Genomic DNA, 17,552 nt, shown 5'->3' with positions numbered 1-17,552 from the left:
TATATATATGTATGTATATATATATGTATGTATATATATGTATGTATATATATATGTATGTATATATATATGTATGTATATATATATGTATGTATATATATATGTATGTATATATATATGTATGTATATATATATGTATGTATATATATATGTATGTATATATATATGTATGTATATATATATGTATGTATATATATATGTATGTATATATATATGTATGTATATATATATGTATGTAGTAGCATACGTGATGCAAACCCCTTTACATGCTTGATAGGTAACAAAAATTTCTTCTATTGCATTTAATTCAACCCCCCTAGAGGTGTGGCGTTCATAAAGTGTGGCACTCTTATCTGTTGATGTTGTAAAGGCGATGATTAACACTATTCATACTTTTTTGCATACTTTAGTTCAGAGTTTGAAACCAGCTTTATATTCACCTCATTATTTGATAATAATAGTCTGCAAGCATGATGGCTGAAACATACTGTGTTTCAGTGTGCTGAAAAGCTATTGTCACAGATTCTCAATTAGAGAACCAAAATTTGTCAGTGTGAGACAGTCTATTCCCATAATGCATTGCTAGAATTACTCATCCAGAGATTGCATTGAATTCCAAAAGGCATAAATGTAAAATCATAGCAACTGTTATAAAAAGTGTGTTTCACTGTGAATAATAAAGCCCTTTGATAGCTTGTAAATGAACACATAATCTGTACTGATTCTGAGAGTTTAAAAATCAAGATTCAAAAATGTTTGAATCTTAGAGATGTTAGTCCTCCCGGTCCACCATAATTCTGATGTAAGAATGGCATGTTAAGATGAAATGGCACGACCAATTCAGAAGAATTTCCAAAATACAGTAATGTTTTCGAATAAAATACATCAGTCATTTTTTTGTTTGTTTGTTTTAGACAGACAATGGCAAAGTGCACTTTCTTGGACTTCAAGTGCATACGCTTTAAATTTGTTTGCCCATGTTCTAGTGTTGATCATTCTGGATTATTTTAAATGAGAGAACGCATGTCCCTTAGCAATTAGCATGATACAAATCCAACCCATTTCCATGTAGGCTTTCAGAATAGCTCTCTAGAAATGTATCTAAACGTATTACGCTCTCTGAAGATACACAGCATGATATTTTAGTATCAGCTGAAACTCAAGCATCATTAAAAGGCTTTCCTTAACTGAGCTATAATGCACATCCCTCTTAAAATCCTATGATATAAAAACATTCAGTAATGAAATTCAGGCAATGAGATCCAAAGTACCAGCAACAAATTCTCATTTCAGAATATTAAGCAGGGGGTATACAAGCAGCTCTTTGTTTCTTTGATAAAAGGTTAAATACAGAGGGGGAAAACTAAATAAAATCAAGTAGCTGGAGAGGAAAGGGCCGTTCTTTATAGAGCATATATTAAATCCAGAAAAGATGTCAGTGTGAGATAGTGCTTGGTGTTATGCTCCACGAATAGCACAAGAATGACTAACTGGCCTTGAAATGGACCTTGTAGCTCAGATGAATGTGATCTTAAATGTTATGTGTTCAGCCATGACCTCTAACTGAGAGGTTCACGACAAAGTCGCACGTGTCCAACATTTCTACGAGAAACTAATAAACTGCTCCAGTGGGAATTGTACATGCTAAAATAACATGGCACATATAAAAAGCTTTTTATCGTAATGTGAAGATTCTGCTTTAAAAGAGTGTGATGTGTTTATAAATGGCTGAAAAGGATTAAGTCACACAATTAATATATTTTGTCTATGACAAGACTGCCATCATGTGGTAGGTGTACAGTATGTATAGCACTATTACGCAGGGGTCTTCAAACGTTATCATGCTTTACAAATCAAATTAACTATTGTGATATAATACCTTATTTATATAGTTTCATACTTTAATATCATGATTACATTGTGCATCATTCATGTTCATGAATTTGTGTCATATATTATAGTGTCATATGTTTTTGTAGGCCCCCTGTTAAAGACCCTTAGCTTTAACATAGATGCTTTCTTTTCAAATGCAATTAAGCCATTTGAAAGCAAGATTAAAATAAATGAATACAATAAAACTGATGATAAGCTAGTTAATGATAATAAAATTATCAAGATGAATAAATATAATGTTTATGAACAAGGGGATGACTAACAATCTTACCACAGTATGTGCAACATATACTGTTGTATGACTCGAAATGTCACATGTACAATATGTAAAACATTAAGTATTTAACATTTTGTAAACTAATCAATGTGAATTTACATCAGAAATTATGCTATGAGAAATAATTTCTAAAGGTGCAGCATTGTTGAGATATGTAAGATTCATAAAATCTGTCTTGGTATTGAGTGAAACCGATTAGTTGCATGTGACAGCCAAAGATTACTTCTTTAACGTAAGGAGATACTTTATTAGGGGGCTAGTTGACACAAGGGCTGCACTGTAAAAATATTTATAAAATATAAATACAGTTAAAATTGGTAAAATTGCATAAATATACTGCAAATTTACATATCCACAGTAAAATCACATGAAAATCATGTCAATGTGCAGAAAAAACTGTATTTGTGTATTACAGAAAATTTCTGTAATTTATTGTGCCCATAATTTTACAGTATTTTCCGGCACCCCAGCTGCCGGAATTGTAAAATTTTTTGAAATTTTTTTTACAGTGTTAATGTAAAATTACAAAAAAAAGTATTTTTGTATTACAGAAAATTTCTGTAATTTATTTTACACCTTTATTTTACGCTATTTTTCCATCACCTCAGCTGCTGGAATTTTACAGTTTTTTACCTATTTTTTTACAGTGTTAATGTAAAATAACAAAAAAAATATTTTTGTATTACGATAAATATCTGTCCTTTATTGTGCCTGTTATTTTACTGTATTTTTCCAGCACCCCAGCTGCCGGGAATTTATTTTTTTTCCTTTTTTTACAGTGTTAATGTAAAATTACAGAAAAAAAATTATTTTTGTATTATAGAAAATATCTATAATTTAATTTACACACCATTATTTTACGCTATTTTTCCGTGACCCCAGCTGCTGGAATTTTACTGTTTTTTTTACAGATTTTTTTACAGTGTTCAATGTAAAATTACAAAAAAACAGTATTTTTGTATTACGAAAAAATACTGTCATTTATTGTGCCCGTTCTTTTTAGGTATTTTTCCGGCACCCCAGCTGCCTGACTTGTTTCTCTTTTTTACTGATTTGTTTTTTGTGTAGGTTTTTGTGTTTTGATTTCAAACACTCTTTCCAAGATTTTAAAATAACTTAAATTTGTGGGGGGTTCCTTTTATTTTGTACATTTCGCTGAATCAATAACAGATTGCATCTTTTATAATGACAACTTACCCCATAGTGTGAGAGTGTGCCCTTAATAAATCAACATAGTCACAAAGTAAGTGTTTAATCGACTGTCGGTCTGGGTAATAATTCTTAATATATGTTGTAATGTTTATATAAAAAATATTATAATAATTACTTGCAAATCAATGAGAATTATTTTCTAGAGTAAAAAGACCCACACTGTAAAAAAATTCTTAGAAATTACAGTGTTACTTGCAGCTGGTTGCCGGTAATTTACCATAGATTTAAATTGATGGTATTTCCTGGCAACATTTTGTTCAAAGTTAAATGAACATTAAACATTTACAAGTCTTTGTCTTTACATAGTAAAACTAAAATAACAGCATCAAGCAAAGCATTCTGGGAAAAAATCTGAAGCAAAAACAATAAAAGGGTGATGATGATTTCTGGTTCCCAGAATGCGTTGCATGAGGCTGTTTTTGTATATTTTTATTCTGTAAAGATAAGGACTTGTTAATATATATTTTTTATTATTAATTTTGAACAAACTCTTGCCAGTAAATAACATAAATTTAAATCTACGGTAAGTTACTGGCAACCAGCTGCAAGTAACGCTGTAATTTCTAAGGAATTTTTTTACAGTGAAAATATTCTTTATTACTTTCTAGCAAGAAAACACAATAAAGTAGAAGGTGTGAATTAGTTTATTTCATTGAATACAATAGTACATCAACACAGTCATGTCCACACACAACAGTAAAGTTTAGGTTAACATCAGTCTTGTTCCTGTTCTGCTCTTTATCAGAGACATGAACGGGTGTTCGTCTCTGTGCAATGGCTCATGGTTGAGTACTGAATTAAATATGGAGTTAAAATATTAAGAGCAAAAAATCAGTGCAAACACTCTTTATAAGTACAATACAAAAGAAACACATTCTCTAAAGCGAACTCTGATCATGTTAACAATCAAAATGTTAAACAGAAAAGTGCACCCATACTCTGTAAGCATCTTTATCGCGAGTAGATTAGTACAGAATTCAAACAGTATACAGTTTAGCAAAACCAATTTACAAAGTATAATTCCTCAAATGACCATACTGTATGAGCATTTATGGGAACTGAGGCTGTCGGTCAAATCCTGGTGGTGTCAGGAGATGACCTCATCTGTTGTTTTCCTGGTGATATCAGAGTGTCCTCTATTCACTCTGCTGCAGTGCAGTATGTGGTTCATTACAATGGATCTTAGATAGGCAGGTACAGCACAAAGAAATAACACTCTATGAATCAGATAATACTAAATACTGTTCAGTATGACCACCAAACTAATGCAATCATAAATTATATTCTGCTGTGGTCTTCCATTGTATAAAGAAGCCGCTGTGGGATGAATTTTAAAGCGGTCAAACGACAAGCAAACTTGTCAATCATTGCATTACTGACGCTCTTTCTATGATATCATCAACTTGTCTGTAAGTCTATCTATCTGTGACATCATCATTGTCTGCTGGTGCTGCATACTGAAACTGGCTTAACGTGTTACCAGTAGAGGAAATAATTGCTGGTCACCATTTCTCACAACTTATAAACTTCTCAAATGGTTCATACCATAAAACAATGGCAACGATCGTGTTTCGTATCATAAAAAAAATCTAAACCCTTAACCTTTCATTAAACCAGATCCTAAATCAGATTTTACGTTACATTGGACTAAATCTTCATTGGTCTGGTGGTGCAATAACATCAAGCATAACAGATCATTTCAGCTTCTATCTTCTGGATTTGTATTATATTGGATTATAATGGTATTTAGTTATTTACAGAACAAGACAAAGGGGAAACTACTGTTCAGACAGACCCTTCATATCCTTTCAAACAGGTAGCCATCTCAACTAGGTACACGTATTCGGCACAATCAACACTCACAAGCACCCGTATGCTGACACACAAGGACTCATGCATGTAGTCAGGCACACATTTAGAATACACATTTAACACAGATTAGTTGTGATGCTAAGACTGTTTTTGTGAATAAAGTGCTGGACGTCTAATATAAAAACCCACATATCACACAAAGGCATTCATATTAGGGTTTAAGAGTAAAGGCCAAAGTTATAGCCCTTGGGTACAAAAGGAGCATCAAAACTATGTAGGGCATAATTCCTTGCTTTAGCTGTTACCGATGTATAAATGTTACGTTAAAGAATACTACATTTGTTATGAACTGAACACACATGGTGGGTGAATCTCCCAAAGCTTGCTTAAGAAATGTCCAAGTCATATTTCACCCCAAAATCATTAAAAAAATTATGCCAATTAAGCTAAATTAACCCCAATTCTGTTATGATTTTTATTGATTTTCAGCAAAACCTAACCTAATAATCTTAAATGTGGGCTTTCTTGATATTGTAACTTGGACTTTTTCTTGACCTGTATCATGAGGTTCACCTAAATAGTGTTTTTTTTTCCGACAGTTGTATATCGAAAACCGCCAGGGTTAGTTCAATGCAAATGCCTTAAATGTTATTTAAGCAGTATCGTAAAGCATGTGATGTCACAACCTGCCTTCTGTCCATGTCATAACAACTCATTCATTTTATATTAATTTAGCCTCCACTAAACTCAAAAACAAGGAAATGTCCGCTGGCAACGCATGACATACAAAACACAAATCGATTGCAATTCGCAAGTCCTTACAATAATAAATTAAGCAAGAAGTTGCACTAAACAGCTTGTAAGGCAAGTCAGAAGTCATTTTGACACTGATTTGCATTCTGCTGAGGCTAAGATTCTTTCAGTCATGATACAGGCCTGTGCATTTAAATAAAAAGTGTTCATTTGCGTTCCCACGCTTTGCTAATATTGTAGCACTGATCCGACAGCATTGCAAGTAACAAATATGAGCAGCACACTTTGCCTGTGCATTGATGCAGCTAGATGTGGTTGGAGGCACAATGCAAGTAAATACATATTATCCAGTTATGGTCTACCTGAACTATCTACAATACGATATTTATTTATGCTAACTAACGGTCAGCAAAAATGCTGATATCTATCACAGACCACTTGGGTCATAGAAGGGCTTAATGGCACTCATCGCACAAATAAGTTTAAGAGTGTAAAGTCCAAACCTTTAAATTTTCTATTTTTAAAGGGACACTCCACTTTTTTTGAAAATATGCTAATCCTCCATCTCCCCCAGAGTTAAACATCCGATCTCCACCATTTTGAAATCCATTCAGCTGATCTCCGGGTCTGGCGGTACCACCCCTATGTAGCCCAGCATAATCCATTGAATCCGACTAGACCATTAGCATTGCGCTAAAAATAACCAAAGACTTTTGATATTTTTCCTATTTAAATTTTGACTCTTCGGTAGTTACATTGTGTAATAAGACAGACGGAAAACAAAAAGTTGCGATTTTCTAGGCAGATATGGTTAGGGCCTGAAAATAGTCAACTGCTATTGAAAATAACCAAGGGGACTATTTTCGGGCAGTGCGTAATATCACTATGCCTGCTGCAGCCATGTTATGGCAGCAAAGTCCTTGATTATTACCCCAGAATGAGAGTATAGTTCCTAACCATATCTGCCTAGAAAATCGCAACCTTCAATTCTCCATCGGTCTTAGTACACAATTTAACTACAGAAGAGTCAAGTTTTAAATACGAAAAATATAGAAACAGTTTTTTTGTTGCGCGATGCTAATGGTCCAATCAGATTCCTTGGACCATGCCAAGCCATGCTAAAAGTGCTATCGCCAGACCCGGAGATCAGCTGAATGGACCACAAAACGGCAAAAATCAACTGTTTAACTCCAGGGGAGCTGGAAAATGAGCATATTTTCAAAAAAGTGGAGTGTCCCTTTAAGTATATAGCTACCAAAACCTAGTGAGCTGCTTCATTGGCATATCCTAACATGTGATTTAAGAAATTTCTCTTTTCTCATTAAAGTAGATTCAATACTTTGAAGTCTCGCATGACTGAAATAACTTCCTGAATGCGATGCAAACATGGTTGGTAGCCTAGTGGCACAACTTCCCTAAAGGGACTTGATTGTGTACTGGTTTGTAAATGACTAAGCTAATGGTGCAATGCACTAAGCTTAAAAATACAGAGCACACAAATATTGTTAAAAATACTGAACTACTTTCATATATTTTTCAGTTCTGAATAAGAATGTATGCGCTGTATTCATAATGAACTATTCTCTTGTTTTTTTATTATTGAGCAAGTCACAATGCATTCTGGGATTGTATCTGCTGTGGAGGATGCATGTGCCAAACTAAAAAGGCATCTTAATCAAATTAAACCGTTTGATCAACCTTTGTGTTAAAGTCCTGCCAGGCAACTCACTACGTTTTGGAAAAAATGATCATTTCTATATAATGCAGTTTTAAAGCATATCACCAGTTTGGTAAACAAAGAGCAGCTGATTTAAAATGCATTGGCAAAACACAGAACAGAAGTATTAACAGCAAATATAAGATACACAGAGTAGGTTCTTCTAAGTTAGTTGTTGACCAGTGCAATCTTTCATACATGTGCAAGCAAGGTCAACTTGTCCCACACCAGCGTCCTGATAAGAGATCTACTCCTGTTTTTCCTCTAGATATGCCTTCACACGTTTGCGCACATAGAAAGCGGTGAGCGCACTGCAGCATGCTGTGAAGATAAAGAGAGCCACTGCATCATGAGCCAAGTCTCCATGGAGATGTTCATAGAGCGTTTTCCTCTCGCTGTAATCCAGTCGCACGGCTTCGATTTGCACAAGGGTGCAGAGCACCAGGAACACGTGGAAAAGCTGATGGCCCTGTCCGATGAAGTCGCAACGTCCTGGGAGCCAGCGCTCTGGATGAGGGTACGAGAAGAAGTAGGCGCTAACCAAAAAGAAGAGGATCTGATAGCAGTGGTAAATCACTGCCTGGTCAACGAAGCCCTGCTCAGAGCTGTAGCATTTATAGATGCGATGCAACACCGGACTGATATCTAAACAGTAGGCCAGGCCGGAGGGCACCACTTGAAATAGCTTATGAACAGATTTTGGCAATCTCGGGCTGGCGTACTTGCCGAAGCAGCAGCCCGTGCAGGACAGCCAGGCCAGGAAGGCAGCCGCTGGCAGGAAAAAGCTTCGAACTCTAGCGTGCCAATCTTCATCTACGACGTAGTAGTAATGGGCCAAAGCGCTGCCATATTGATAAACAGCAACGCCAACATAGTCCAAAAAATAGAAAGTGTAGTGGGAGAGCTCAGACTTGGCCGAGAGCAGGTGGGCCAAAGTGCTGCAAGCCAGGTAAGTGAACGCAGCTAAGAGAAGGATGAAAAGCGGCTGGGCGTGAGGGTCTCGCAGGAAGTCCACAGTTTCGGACAGCTCTTGAAACTTGACCAAGATAATGAGGGAGGCCAACAGGTGTGTCCACACGTTTACAGACTCGTTATGCCTCTGGAACAGAGTCAGGAAGTAGTAGCGCCAACTCTGGTCGGGCAGCCTGTAGCCTGTATATATGTGCGGCTCGCGAAACACCCACGGTACGTCGCTGATCATCACAGTGCAAGGCAGTGTAGGGAAGGCAGACTCTAGGAAACGGGGGATCTGACGAAGTTGCTGGGCGTTGATAAAGAGCCGCCCAATCTGCTCCATCACAACCGTCGCCATGGTAAGAACTAAGCAAGCAGCAGTCTATTTTGAGATCTGTTTGGGAAAAATGTTCACACGGTTAAACACAACAATTGTCGTGCTTTTGAACTGAAACAAACATCGCATGCAACATTCACAAAGATAGAAATCTGAATGAAATGGCAAGAGACCAAGATATCTAGATATGAAGAGTTTCGTTGCAAAATGAGATAACTCGGGTAATAACATTTTTGTCAAAACATGTTTATTATTATGCTATCATGTTATTATATTGTTTTATGGTGCTACTTAGCTGTATTTTTAAGTTATGAAGGTTTAAATCAAAACAAACCAACTGCAGTTGAATTTATTTTAATTGGAATGCACAACCAAAAAACAAGATTTCTGAAAAATTATCTCGAGTTATCTCGTTTTTTGACAGTCAATATAACACTGGTAGACAAATTTTGGGAAATGATCAACCTCCGGGATAAAATGTGGTAATTCTTACCTATTTTGATTAGATGAATTAGAAAACAGGTGACAAAGGTGCTGGTTTGCTAAAGTTGTCAAGATAGCTCACGAAAAATATTTAAAATGATCTATACACAGTATATATATTGGTGTTCAATGTAAGGGAATGTCTAAGGGGCTGGACACAACAAAACTTTTAAACACGGCTGAAAACGCCTTGAGTACACCGAATGCCAGCTGTTATTCAGATGAGTGCCATCTTTATTCAGCTAAGCGATTTGGTAGCTCTGATACGTCATCTGTGAGACGGTTGGTTGCTGTGATACTTGTCCCGCCCCTCCTCTACTGTGATTGGACGGCCGCGTGAGAACTGACATTGACGAGCGGAGCTTTTTACCGAAAGTTGAATGGTTTTCAACTCGGCGCTCATCGCTGAGCGCGGAAAAACCGCCGGGCGCCGGTTTTCAGCGCGGAAGAAAACCGCTAGCTGCTGGCTTATTTGAAAAACGCTGAGTTTCCATTGAAAACATGCGCCGGCCGCGGGCGTAAAAGCGTTGGTGTGCACGCCCCCTAATGATCATAATGCCTCGTAACTTCTCATCAAAGTACAGTAGAACAATAAAAAAAATGGTACCATAAAGTCCATATTATATAGTGTAACTGTAAAATATTGGTCTTTTATTGCAAAGTACATCATTTGTCTTAACCAGATCTATGCAGCATAGTTATATTTTTTAATGTCTTGTGAAGGTGTCATTGCTTAACATTCACAAAGGAAGATTTTTTGAGGAATGTTTGTAACCACCAAACTGATCTAAAGCCCCATAGACTTCCATAGCATTAATTTTCCTACTGTGGATGTCAATGGTGCTTCTGATCGATTTGGTTACAAACTTTCCTCAAAATATCTTCCTTTGTGTTCATCAGAACAAATAAATGTAGGTTTGTAACAACGTGTGGGTGAGTAAATGTTGAGAGAATTTTCACTTTTGGGTGAACTATCCCTTTAACCAAATAAAATGTAACTCGGTGTTCGTGAAGGTAGAAGTACAGGAAGGTCAAAAAACTAGTTAAACCTGAATAATAATGTAACGTTATGTAAAACATAGGCACGTTTTTCCTGGAGGCTGAAAAATGAATAGACATCATCACTTACGTAACAGTTTACTGCGTGAACATCCTCCGGAACGTAAACTAATGAAGCAAAAACCACTAAAACTAAAGTCTTTGTAAAATATAGGTCTGAAAATAAAGTCACACTGAATTTTATAATAAAGGAGTGGGGAAAATGACTTATTTGGTGTTTTAGCCTACCACCCCGACAGGCAGATAAAGCCTCGCGCACCCTCACGCGGCACGCCTTTCGTGCGTAAAATCTTGAGATAGATACGTGAGATGCCGGAAGCGCAACAATGAAATGTTTTTAGGAAAAAACAAATACATACGCCTGCGTAAATCAAAATAAGTTTAACCTACGTGTTTAAACATGTGACAATTCTAGGTAACAGTTAAATATTTCATATTTCGGTTTATATCAGATCATTATGGGTCCATCCCGTTCCCAAACACTGCAAGCGCGTAGCTGAACCCATCCCAAAAATCCTCTACGCGTTGACAAGCTATGTTAGATTTAAACGCGTGCAAATTTGGTATATAGGTGTACGTTTAATTTTTCTCTGAACACTTGATCGGTGAATGAACTGACTTACCTTAAAAGAGGATAATTCCCCAAGCCACTGTGCTTTATTTAACCGTGCCTTCATATGCGTCTTGAGAAAACAAAATTTAACAAAGAAATGGTCATGATGTGAAAAAATAGCATGAAAATTGAGCGAAAGAGGCTCCTGCAAGCTGCCTGCCTGCAGTACCGCTGTCAGATATCGTAATACGACGACCGCAGACTGACAAGTAAATCATCCAATCAGTAAAGACTGGAGAGCCGCGTCACCGCCTCTGTTCATGTTATTCACCAATAGGAGACGTTCCTGAGGGTGGCGACGCTCTGTGTAATATATAAGCTGTGAATCTAGTTTTTTTTCCTTTTAATACCGCCGTCATATCCTATTTATTAAAATGCGATTCAGGGCTGTGGCATGCAACGAGACAGCACAGAGACTAAGGTTTAACCACTGCCATGCACGTGTTGTGCTATGTTTGAAAGGAATTAATTTACCCTCATTGAGTAACATACTGCATAATAGGAAAAAAAACCCACAAGTGTACACAGTAGAGGACAGATTGGGAAAGGTGATATGCATTTTATAGTATAGTGTGTATATAGTAGTGTTGATTCATCTATTTAGAATAACAATACCTGTGCAATTTATAGATTTTGTAGTGTTATTCATATATTGTGAACACAATGACAAGTCTGTTGCTCATTTCTAATGCTTATCTCATCACCCACACGAGCACTCTGGCTGACAATGTGTTTTTGTCAAAGTCAGTGTTAAAAAAAAACAAAGATCCTCTTTGTGAGACACAGCAAGCGAGACAAAATATTCCTTTTTTCAGTAAAAGCACATTCACATGCACTTTGTCACCTTGTACCAGCTGTCAGACAAGTCAAAAAAATTCACTTGTTTACTGTTTTGGGATTTCTGATATCTGGAGCTATTCAATAATAAACTGAAGTGTTTTAAAAGGGGCCATGGCACAAGCCTTTTTTAAGATGTCAAATAAATCTTTGGTGTCCCCAGAGCACATACGTGAAGTTTTAGCTCAAAATACCCCACAGATATTATTATGTGTGCAAAAATTTGCGGTTTTGGGTGTGTCCTTTTAAAAGCAAATGAGTGGTTTGTTGCAACTGAAACTCAACTGTGCTGTGAATAATTTTCTCTCTCTCTTTTTCTCTGCATTAAATGGCAGTGCTGTGATTGGATAGTGCAGATTAAGGGGCGGTATCATTATAATAAGAGCTCCTTATGACATCATAAGGAGAGCCATATTTCAACGACCTATTTTCGTATGTGCTTGTAGAGAATGGTTTATCAAAACTAAGTTACTGGGTTGATCGTTTTCACATTTTCTAGGTTGATAGAAGCACTGCGGACCCAATCATAGCACTTGGAAAAGTCAGATTTTCATGCCATTAAAGCGACTAGTCAGCAAAATAACGAAACAAAATATTTTTTTTGTGATTAGAAAATCATAAATGGATATATTTATGAATAGTCATAACAATGAGTGGCATTTTTATTTGATTAAAAATATTTCATGACTCATTTGGGTTTTTTATTTTACCACACAGACAAGCACATGATTTTGTTTTTATTTTATTCACTTAGAAAAAAACATTTATTCATACAGCATGTTACTAGACATGATGTACTTTATTTGGATGCATGTAATTGCTTCTACTAAGGGAGTTTGAAAAAAGTTGTTCATCTTAGAAAAGATGGATGCACTGTTTCTGAAAACAAAAACAAACAAAAAAATGTGACAGCAAGTGAACAACAAGCCATTCATCACAGTGGACTGCAAAGCTTTTAACAACTGCCATACATTTTCATGCAGGTAAAGCTATGTTGGAAACAAATAATAGTTTTTATTGTGTAAACATTTTTACACAGAACAAGAAGAGATGCTTAAAATGCCTTTTTTAATGCTTATTGACCTACTGAAAACCACTAGATGTCAGTATAGTTCACATAGTACACTGTAGTTCTCAAGAAACTGTTTTTTTTTCTGGAAATTTCTCAGTGCTACAGCAATGGAAAAGTTGCAAAATTGTAGACTTATTAATGTTAAGTATACACCATAGCAATTTTTTATATATTCACTTAGCATAGCTAATTTCTCACAGGAGCACAATGAAGTTTTTTTTACTTTAAATCACTATAAAAGGATGACCTAGTAACAGAAAAAAGGTGGATGTCAGAAAGTTTAGTGTTAACACTAAGACTCATGCATATTACAAATACTATATCAAAAATTGTCCAAAAAGTGATCTAATTATTCTGACACAACCTATATTTCCATATATAATAGTGCACACATTTTGAAGTTGCTTTACTTCATATTACACTGACTGATTAACAAAGAGGCAGTGGCACAACTGATACGATAAAAAACAACTGTGCAACTTTATTAAGCTCAAAGGACGGCAGTATTGACGTACAGGGGAACAAGTGCACAATGCAACATTACAGGTATATATTAGACCTATGCATAACACAGGCATGCTTCCCTATCAGTAAAACACTGCTCTTTTAGGTTAGAGGGGATGATGAAGGACATCTGAATACACACAAAGTGATGAAGAGTATGTTGTGCACCAGCTTTTCATCGAAACCCCTTAAAGGGATACTTCACCGATTTAGCATTCAGCTTTGTATCTGTAGAAACCCGGCAGTATTACTGAATGACCATGTTTCCCTCCCTCATTTCCCCCTGAGAGGAGAGATATCTGCATTTTGGTTCTGCAAAAAAGTCCTCCGATGATGCAAAAATCGTCATATTACATCATCGGAGGACTTTTTTGCAGAACCAAAATGCAGATATCTCTCCTCTCAGGGGGAAATGAGGGAGGGAAACATGGTCATTCAGTAATACTGCCGGGTTTCTACAGATACAAAGCTGAATGCTAAATCGGTGAAGTATCCCCTTAATAAAAAAAGTGGCAAGTACATGAATCCAAACACGGAAAACTGGCCATGTAATGGAACAAAAAATAAATCTTTGGATACATTAAAAAACCCAATACTATACCCTAAATGAAAAGGAAAATGAAAGAGGACAATTAGTTGTCACCCTCCGCCCCATCCTCTTTTGTTTCTTTGTTCTTTCGTACCTCTTCAAGCTTCTTGTCCTGAAATAAAATAAAACATAGATATGTTACATAATATCTGATTCTGTATAGAATACATATATACACAGTACCTATATACGTACCTTCTCTTTGAATTTCTCATTCATTGCTGCCATGCGTGCTGTGCGGTTTTCTTTGTTGGCTTCCATTTTCTGGTTAAGTTTTTCCTCTGCCATCTTGCTGAAGTTGTTGTTCTCCTCCATTGCTTTCTGTAGGACCTCTTTCTCATGCTCTCTTTTCTCAGCTAAGTGCTTCAGGACCTCCGCCTCATGGTTCTAAGGGGAGATAGTTGATGAATGAATGCATGATCTATTAAAACGGACTGATGCCTGCACAGGTACACATTTACCTTGCGTCTCTCCTCCGCCGCATCCAATTTTTTCTGAATTTCATCCAACGATACTTCTTTCTTCTTTGGAGTGGACAGGGGAAACTCTCCCTTGGCATCTGGGGCCGAAGGACTCAGGATGACTTCAAAGGCCTGTCCTGAGGCACGCTTATCCAGTTCCTTAACCTGAATGTCTGTGAAAAATACAGCATTTCATTTAATAAACCACATTCTATTGTCTTGACTTCATCTAAATTCATGTTGTGTGATGTAATGAAATACGCATGTTGAATTAGAGACATCAACAGCCCACCTCCAGAGGACGCCATTGCACTTCCAACCTTGACGGTTTCACGCACCTGCCAAATGACAAGGCAAATCAAAGCATGTAAAATTATAATAAATATGTTTTGTGTCATCAATGTTATTAACAAAAACAATTCATGCTTAACAATGCTTTCTCTTAACCAACGGTACCGCCCTAAATCCTGCTGTAAACAGCCCCCAGCTATACAACATCTTATCGTTTGATAAAATTTTCAAGGTGGATATAGTTTGATATGATGTTCTTAAAGGTTTACATAAAGTTTAAAGTTTTTTTTTTATAAATATATACTGTATATATGTGATGGAAAACAACTTAAGGGGTTTTGGGAGTGGCCTTACAATAGTCATCTATAATTTATTTGTGAATGATATAATTGGAAGCAAGCAAAAGTGTGATGTACAAATAATGACTGCATACTACCGCAGGTGATATATCCTTTATACTGGAAGCCAAGAAGAAATGAATCGCTGCAGGCATAGTACCATCTATTCAGGCTGTGCAGTCATCAGCCAATTAAACCAATCGTTCAATTAAAATGTACAAAATTGGATGTGCACTAAAGCTCGGGTGAAATTTAGAGAAAGCAAATCACATTGAAAACATCTCTTTTGTAAGGTGTTTCAAATGGCCATTGACAAAATGAGAAAACAAAGGGGTTGTTGTGTGAGAAACGAACAAAGGCAACAGAGCAGTCATCCTTCAGCTGATTCTTTAAACAGTCAAATATTACGCTATACGGAAACAAGTCATCTTTATTAAAACCTGGCAACCCTCATCTCTTGATGCATGCAAATAAACACCCAGCCCTAGTGTCGGTCCGATGGGATTACCAATCTCATCTGGAGACAATGGGTGGCCGCGATACACCCTGAACTCTCATTAGTATAACATTGATAATATTCTACCAAAAACTGTACTTTGTTGCATACGAATATAAACATGTAAAATGCTAATTTTAAACGATTTCATGGATCAATGTTTCACCCGTTCCAAGCACACGAGATCACACCCATCTCTCCCATTTTCACAATACACATGCTACTGCATGATCATTTTTACAATATAATCCCAGTGCTGACATGCAAAATGCATATCGCTATAGATGTATTCATAAGAAGCAACTGATGCAAATGAATGAAGGTAATACAGTGTGACAGCAGGCTTGGCGAATGCACAAATGACGAAGACAATAGGCGTCCAGCCCCACGGGTAAACTGTCGAAAATAGTAGACTTTTTCTGGATTTCGGGTCATACAGCTAGTTATTTTAGCATGTGAATGACAATAGTGTAATATAACTGTATTTACACTAGCATACACAAAGAAACTCGTCTAAATAAGATCCTAATGTTTGAGCTGCATTTGCCCGATTCCCTCCCAATTAAACGACGACACGCGTTTCCTTTATATGGCTCATCTGCGACATGTATTTCGATGTTTATCCCGAAATGCATGTACTAATTTGCAATGTGAACCTCATAACCTAACTGTATGTTGTATATACCCGAGTCTATTATCTACACATCCCCTCCCCAAAAGGGGCTAAATTGAGGTCTTGTTAAAAATTAAATGTGAATGCTTTAAAGCATGTACACTGTTTTAGCGCTTGCCATAATAGTTGTGGTGAATTGCAAAATAGTCATTTTATACAACAACAACAACAACAACAACAAAAAGACTTACCGTTAAAAGCTCTTGATATCAGAAGTGGATGAGAGTGCGCGCAGATTACTCTCTGCCTCAGCACCAAGCGTTCGCGCAAAAGAGGACCGAAATCTGTTGCGTCACATGTGGATGCGGCCAATGAGCGTCGAGCTGGGCATTGTGGGATGTGTAGTTTCGAATGCATTTCTTTGTACTGTGCAGGTCTATGCATGGCTTCTCTCTTTTTCTGAATATTTTTTGTGTCAGTGGCCTCAAGTAAATGTATAAATGTTAGGGTTTTTTGTGGTGTTTCAAATAAATTACACATCTGCACTCCGCAGTGTCTATTAAAGATGATCTATACCTAAACTTTTTTGTGTGTTTGCATGCATGTTAGTTACTATACAAGTCTAATTTAGAGCAATTGAATAAAATATTTGTCAATAGCAAATGTATTTATCAACGAGGTAACCTGGTGGACTGCAGGATCAGCTGTCCTAAAGTCACCCCTAATATTCAATTTGTTGTACCTTCTAGGTTCTCATTGCACAGCAGTATGCATGCAACATGTTTTACAAATCATTTTAGCGTGAAGTAATGTTGTACTTTACGGATGACTTGGCTTTAATGATAATTGTTTTGTTTCCATTCATACTGATGCCCTAGTGAATATTGTATAACAGTGAGACTTGAACTTTAGCTAAATGGCAGAGCTGATAGTCTCAGCACTCGGGGTGCTGGAATGTATTGTGCTGAGTTTCAAGCTGACTGGTTTTTACTGTCTTCTGGCTGGTGTTTGTAGACCTATCGGTGCTGTGTCACCGAATGGTCTTGGAGGCAAATCTGGATCTCTTACATTGTTTTGGATTATCAGCTATTTACAAATTAGTGCATTTTACATAATAGGCTACATTGCATCAATTGTTTCAGCATAGATTCTTATACCCAAACTTTACATAGCAACTGATAGCAGTGATATTTACTTAGGCCTCATCCCTGCCTAAATGTGCTTGTGTCATCCTCTGCCAG

General features: G+C 36.7%; 2 protein-coding genes across 4 annotated transcripts; both read right to left on the bottom strand.

Annotated features, from left to right (window-relative positions):
* Nucleotides 1–4,008: 4,008 nt before the first annotated feature.
* On the bottom strand, nt 4,009–11,327 carry paqr7b (progestin and adipoQ receptor family member VII, b). 2 transcript variants are annotated; one of them, XM_055210581.2, is made up of 2 exons: nt 11,121–11,327; nt 4,009–9,012 (listed from the first exon to the last, which is right to left on the bottom strand). In XM_055210581.2, the coding sequence occupies exon 2, from the start codon at nt 8,974–8,976 to the stop codon at nt 7,912–7,914; it is 1,065 nt and encodes a 354-aa protein (XP_055066556.1). In that variant the 5' UTR covers nt 8,977–9,012; nt 11,121–11,327; the 3' UTR covers nt 4,009–7,911. The 2 variants fall into 2 exon arrangements, with proteins under 2 accessions (XP_055066556.1, XP_055066557.1); XM_055210582.2 differs by lacking the exon at nt 11,121–11,327 and adding an exon at nt 10,568–11,050.
* Nucleotides 11,328–14,017: 2,690 nt separating this feature from the next.
* On the bottom strand, nt 14,018–16,671 carry stmn1b (stathmin 1b). 2 transcript variants are annotated; one of them, XM_055210583.2, is made up of 5 exons: nt 16,563–16,671; nt 14,866–14,911; nt 14,574–14,746; nt 14,308–14,499; nt 14,018–14,224 (listed from the first exon to the last, which is right to left on the bottom strand). In XM_055210583.2, exons 2-5 carry the CDS (start codon nt 14,879–14,881, stop codon nt 14,156–14,158), a joined length of 450 nt encoding a protein of 149 aa, XP_055066558.1. In that variant the 5' UTR covers nt 14,882–14,911; nt 16,563–16,671; the 3' UTR covers nt 14,018–14,155. The 2 variants fall into 2 exon arrangements, with proteins under 2 accessions (XP_055066558.1, XP_055066559.1); XM_055210584.2 differs by having other exon boundaries at nt 14,866–14,915; nt 16,564–16,637.
* Nucleotides 16,672–17,552: the final 881 nt, after the last annotated feature.

The sequence above is a fragment of the Misgurnus anguillicaudatus genome, chromosome 10, assembly GCF_027580225.2.
Source record: "Misgurnus anguillicaudatus chromosome 10, ASM2758022v2, whole genome shotgun sequence".
Classification (NCBI taxonomy): Eukaryota; Metazoa; Chordata; class Actinopteri; order Cypriniformes; family Cobitidae; genus Misgurnus; species Misgurnus anguillicaudatus.
This window is presented reverse-complemented; position numbering and strand designations above follow the sequence as displayed.

What these genes read in the sequence shown, in the direction of transcription:
- paqr7b (XM_055210581.2), bottom strand. Translation starts at nt 8,976, where the DNA reads ATGGCGACGGTTGTGATGGAGCAGATTGGGCGGCTCTTTATCAACGCC.
- stmn1b (XM_055210583.2), bottom strand. An exon ending in CGGCGGAGGAGAGACGCAAG is followed by an intron (nt 14,500 to 14,573) that starts GTAAATGTGTAC and finishes ATCTCCCCTTAG; the next exon opens with AACCATGAGGCGGAGGTCCT. An exon ending in ATGAGAAATTCAAAGAGAAG is followed by an intron (nt 14,225 to 14,307) that starts GTACGTATATAG and finishes ATTTTATTTCAG; the next exon opens with GACAAGAAGCTTGAAGAGGT.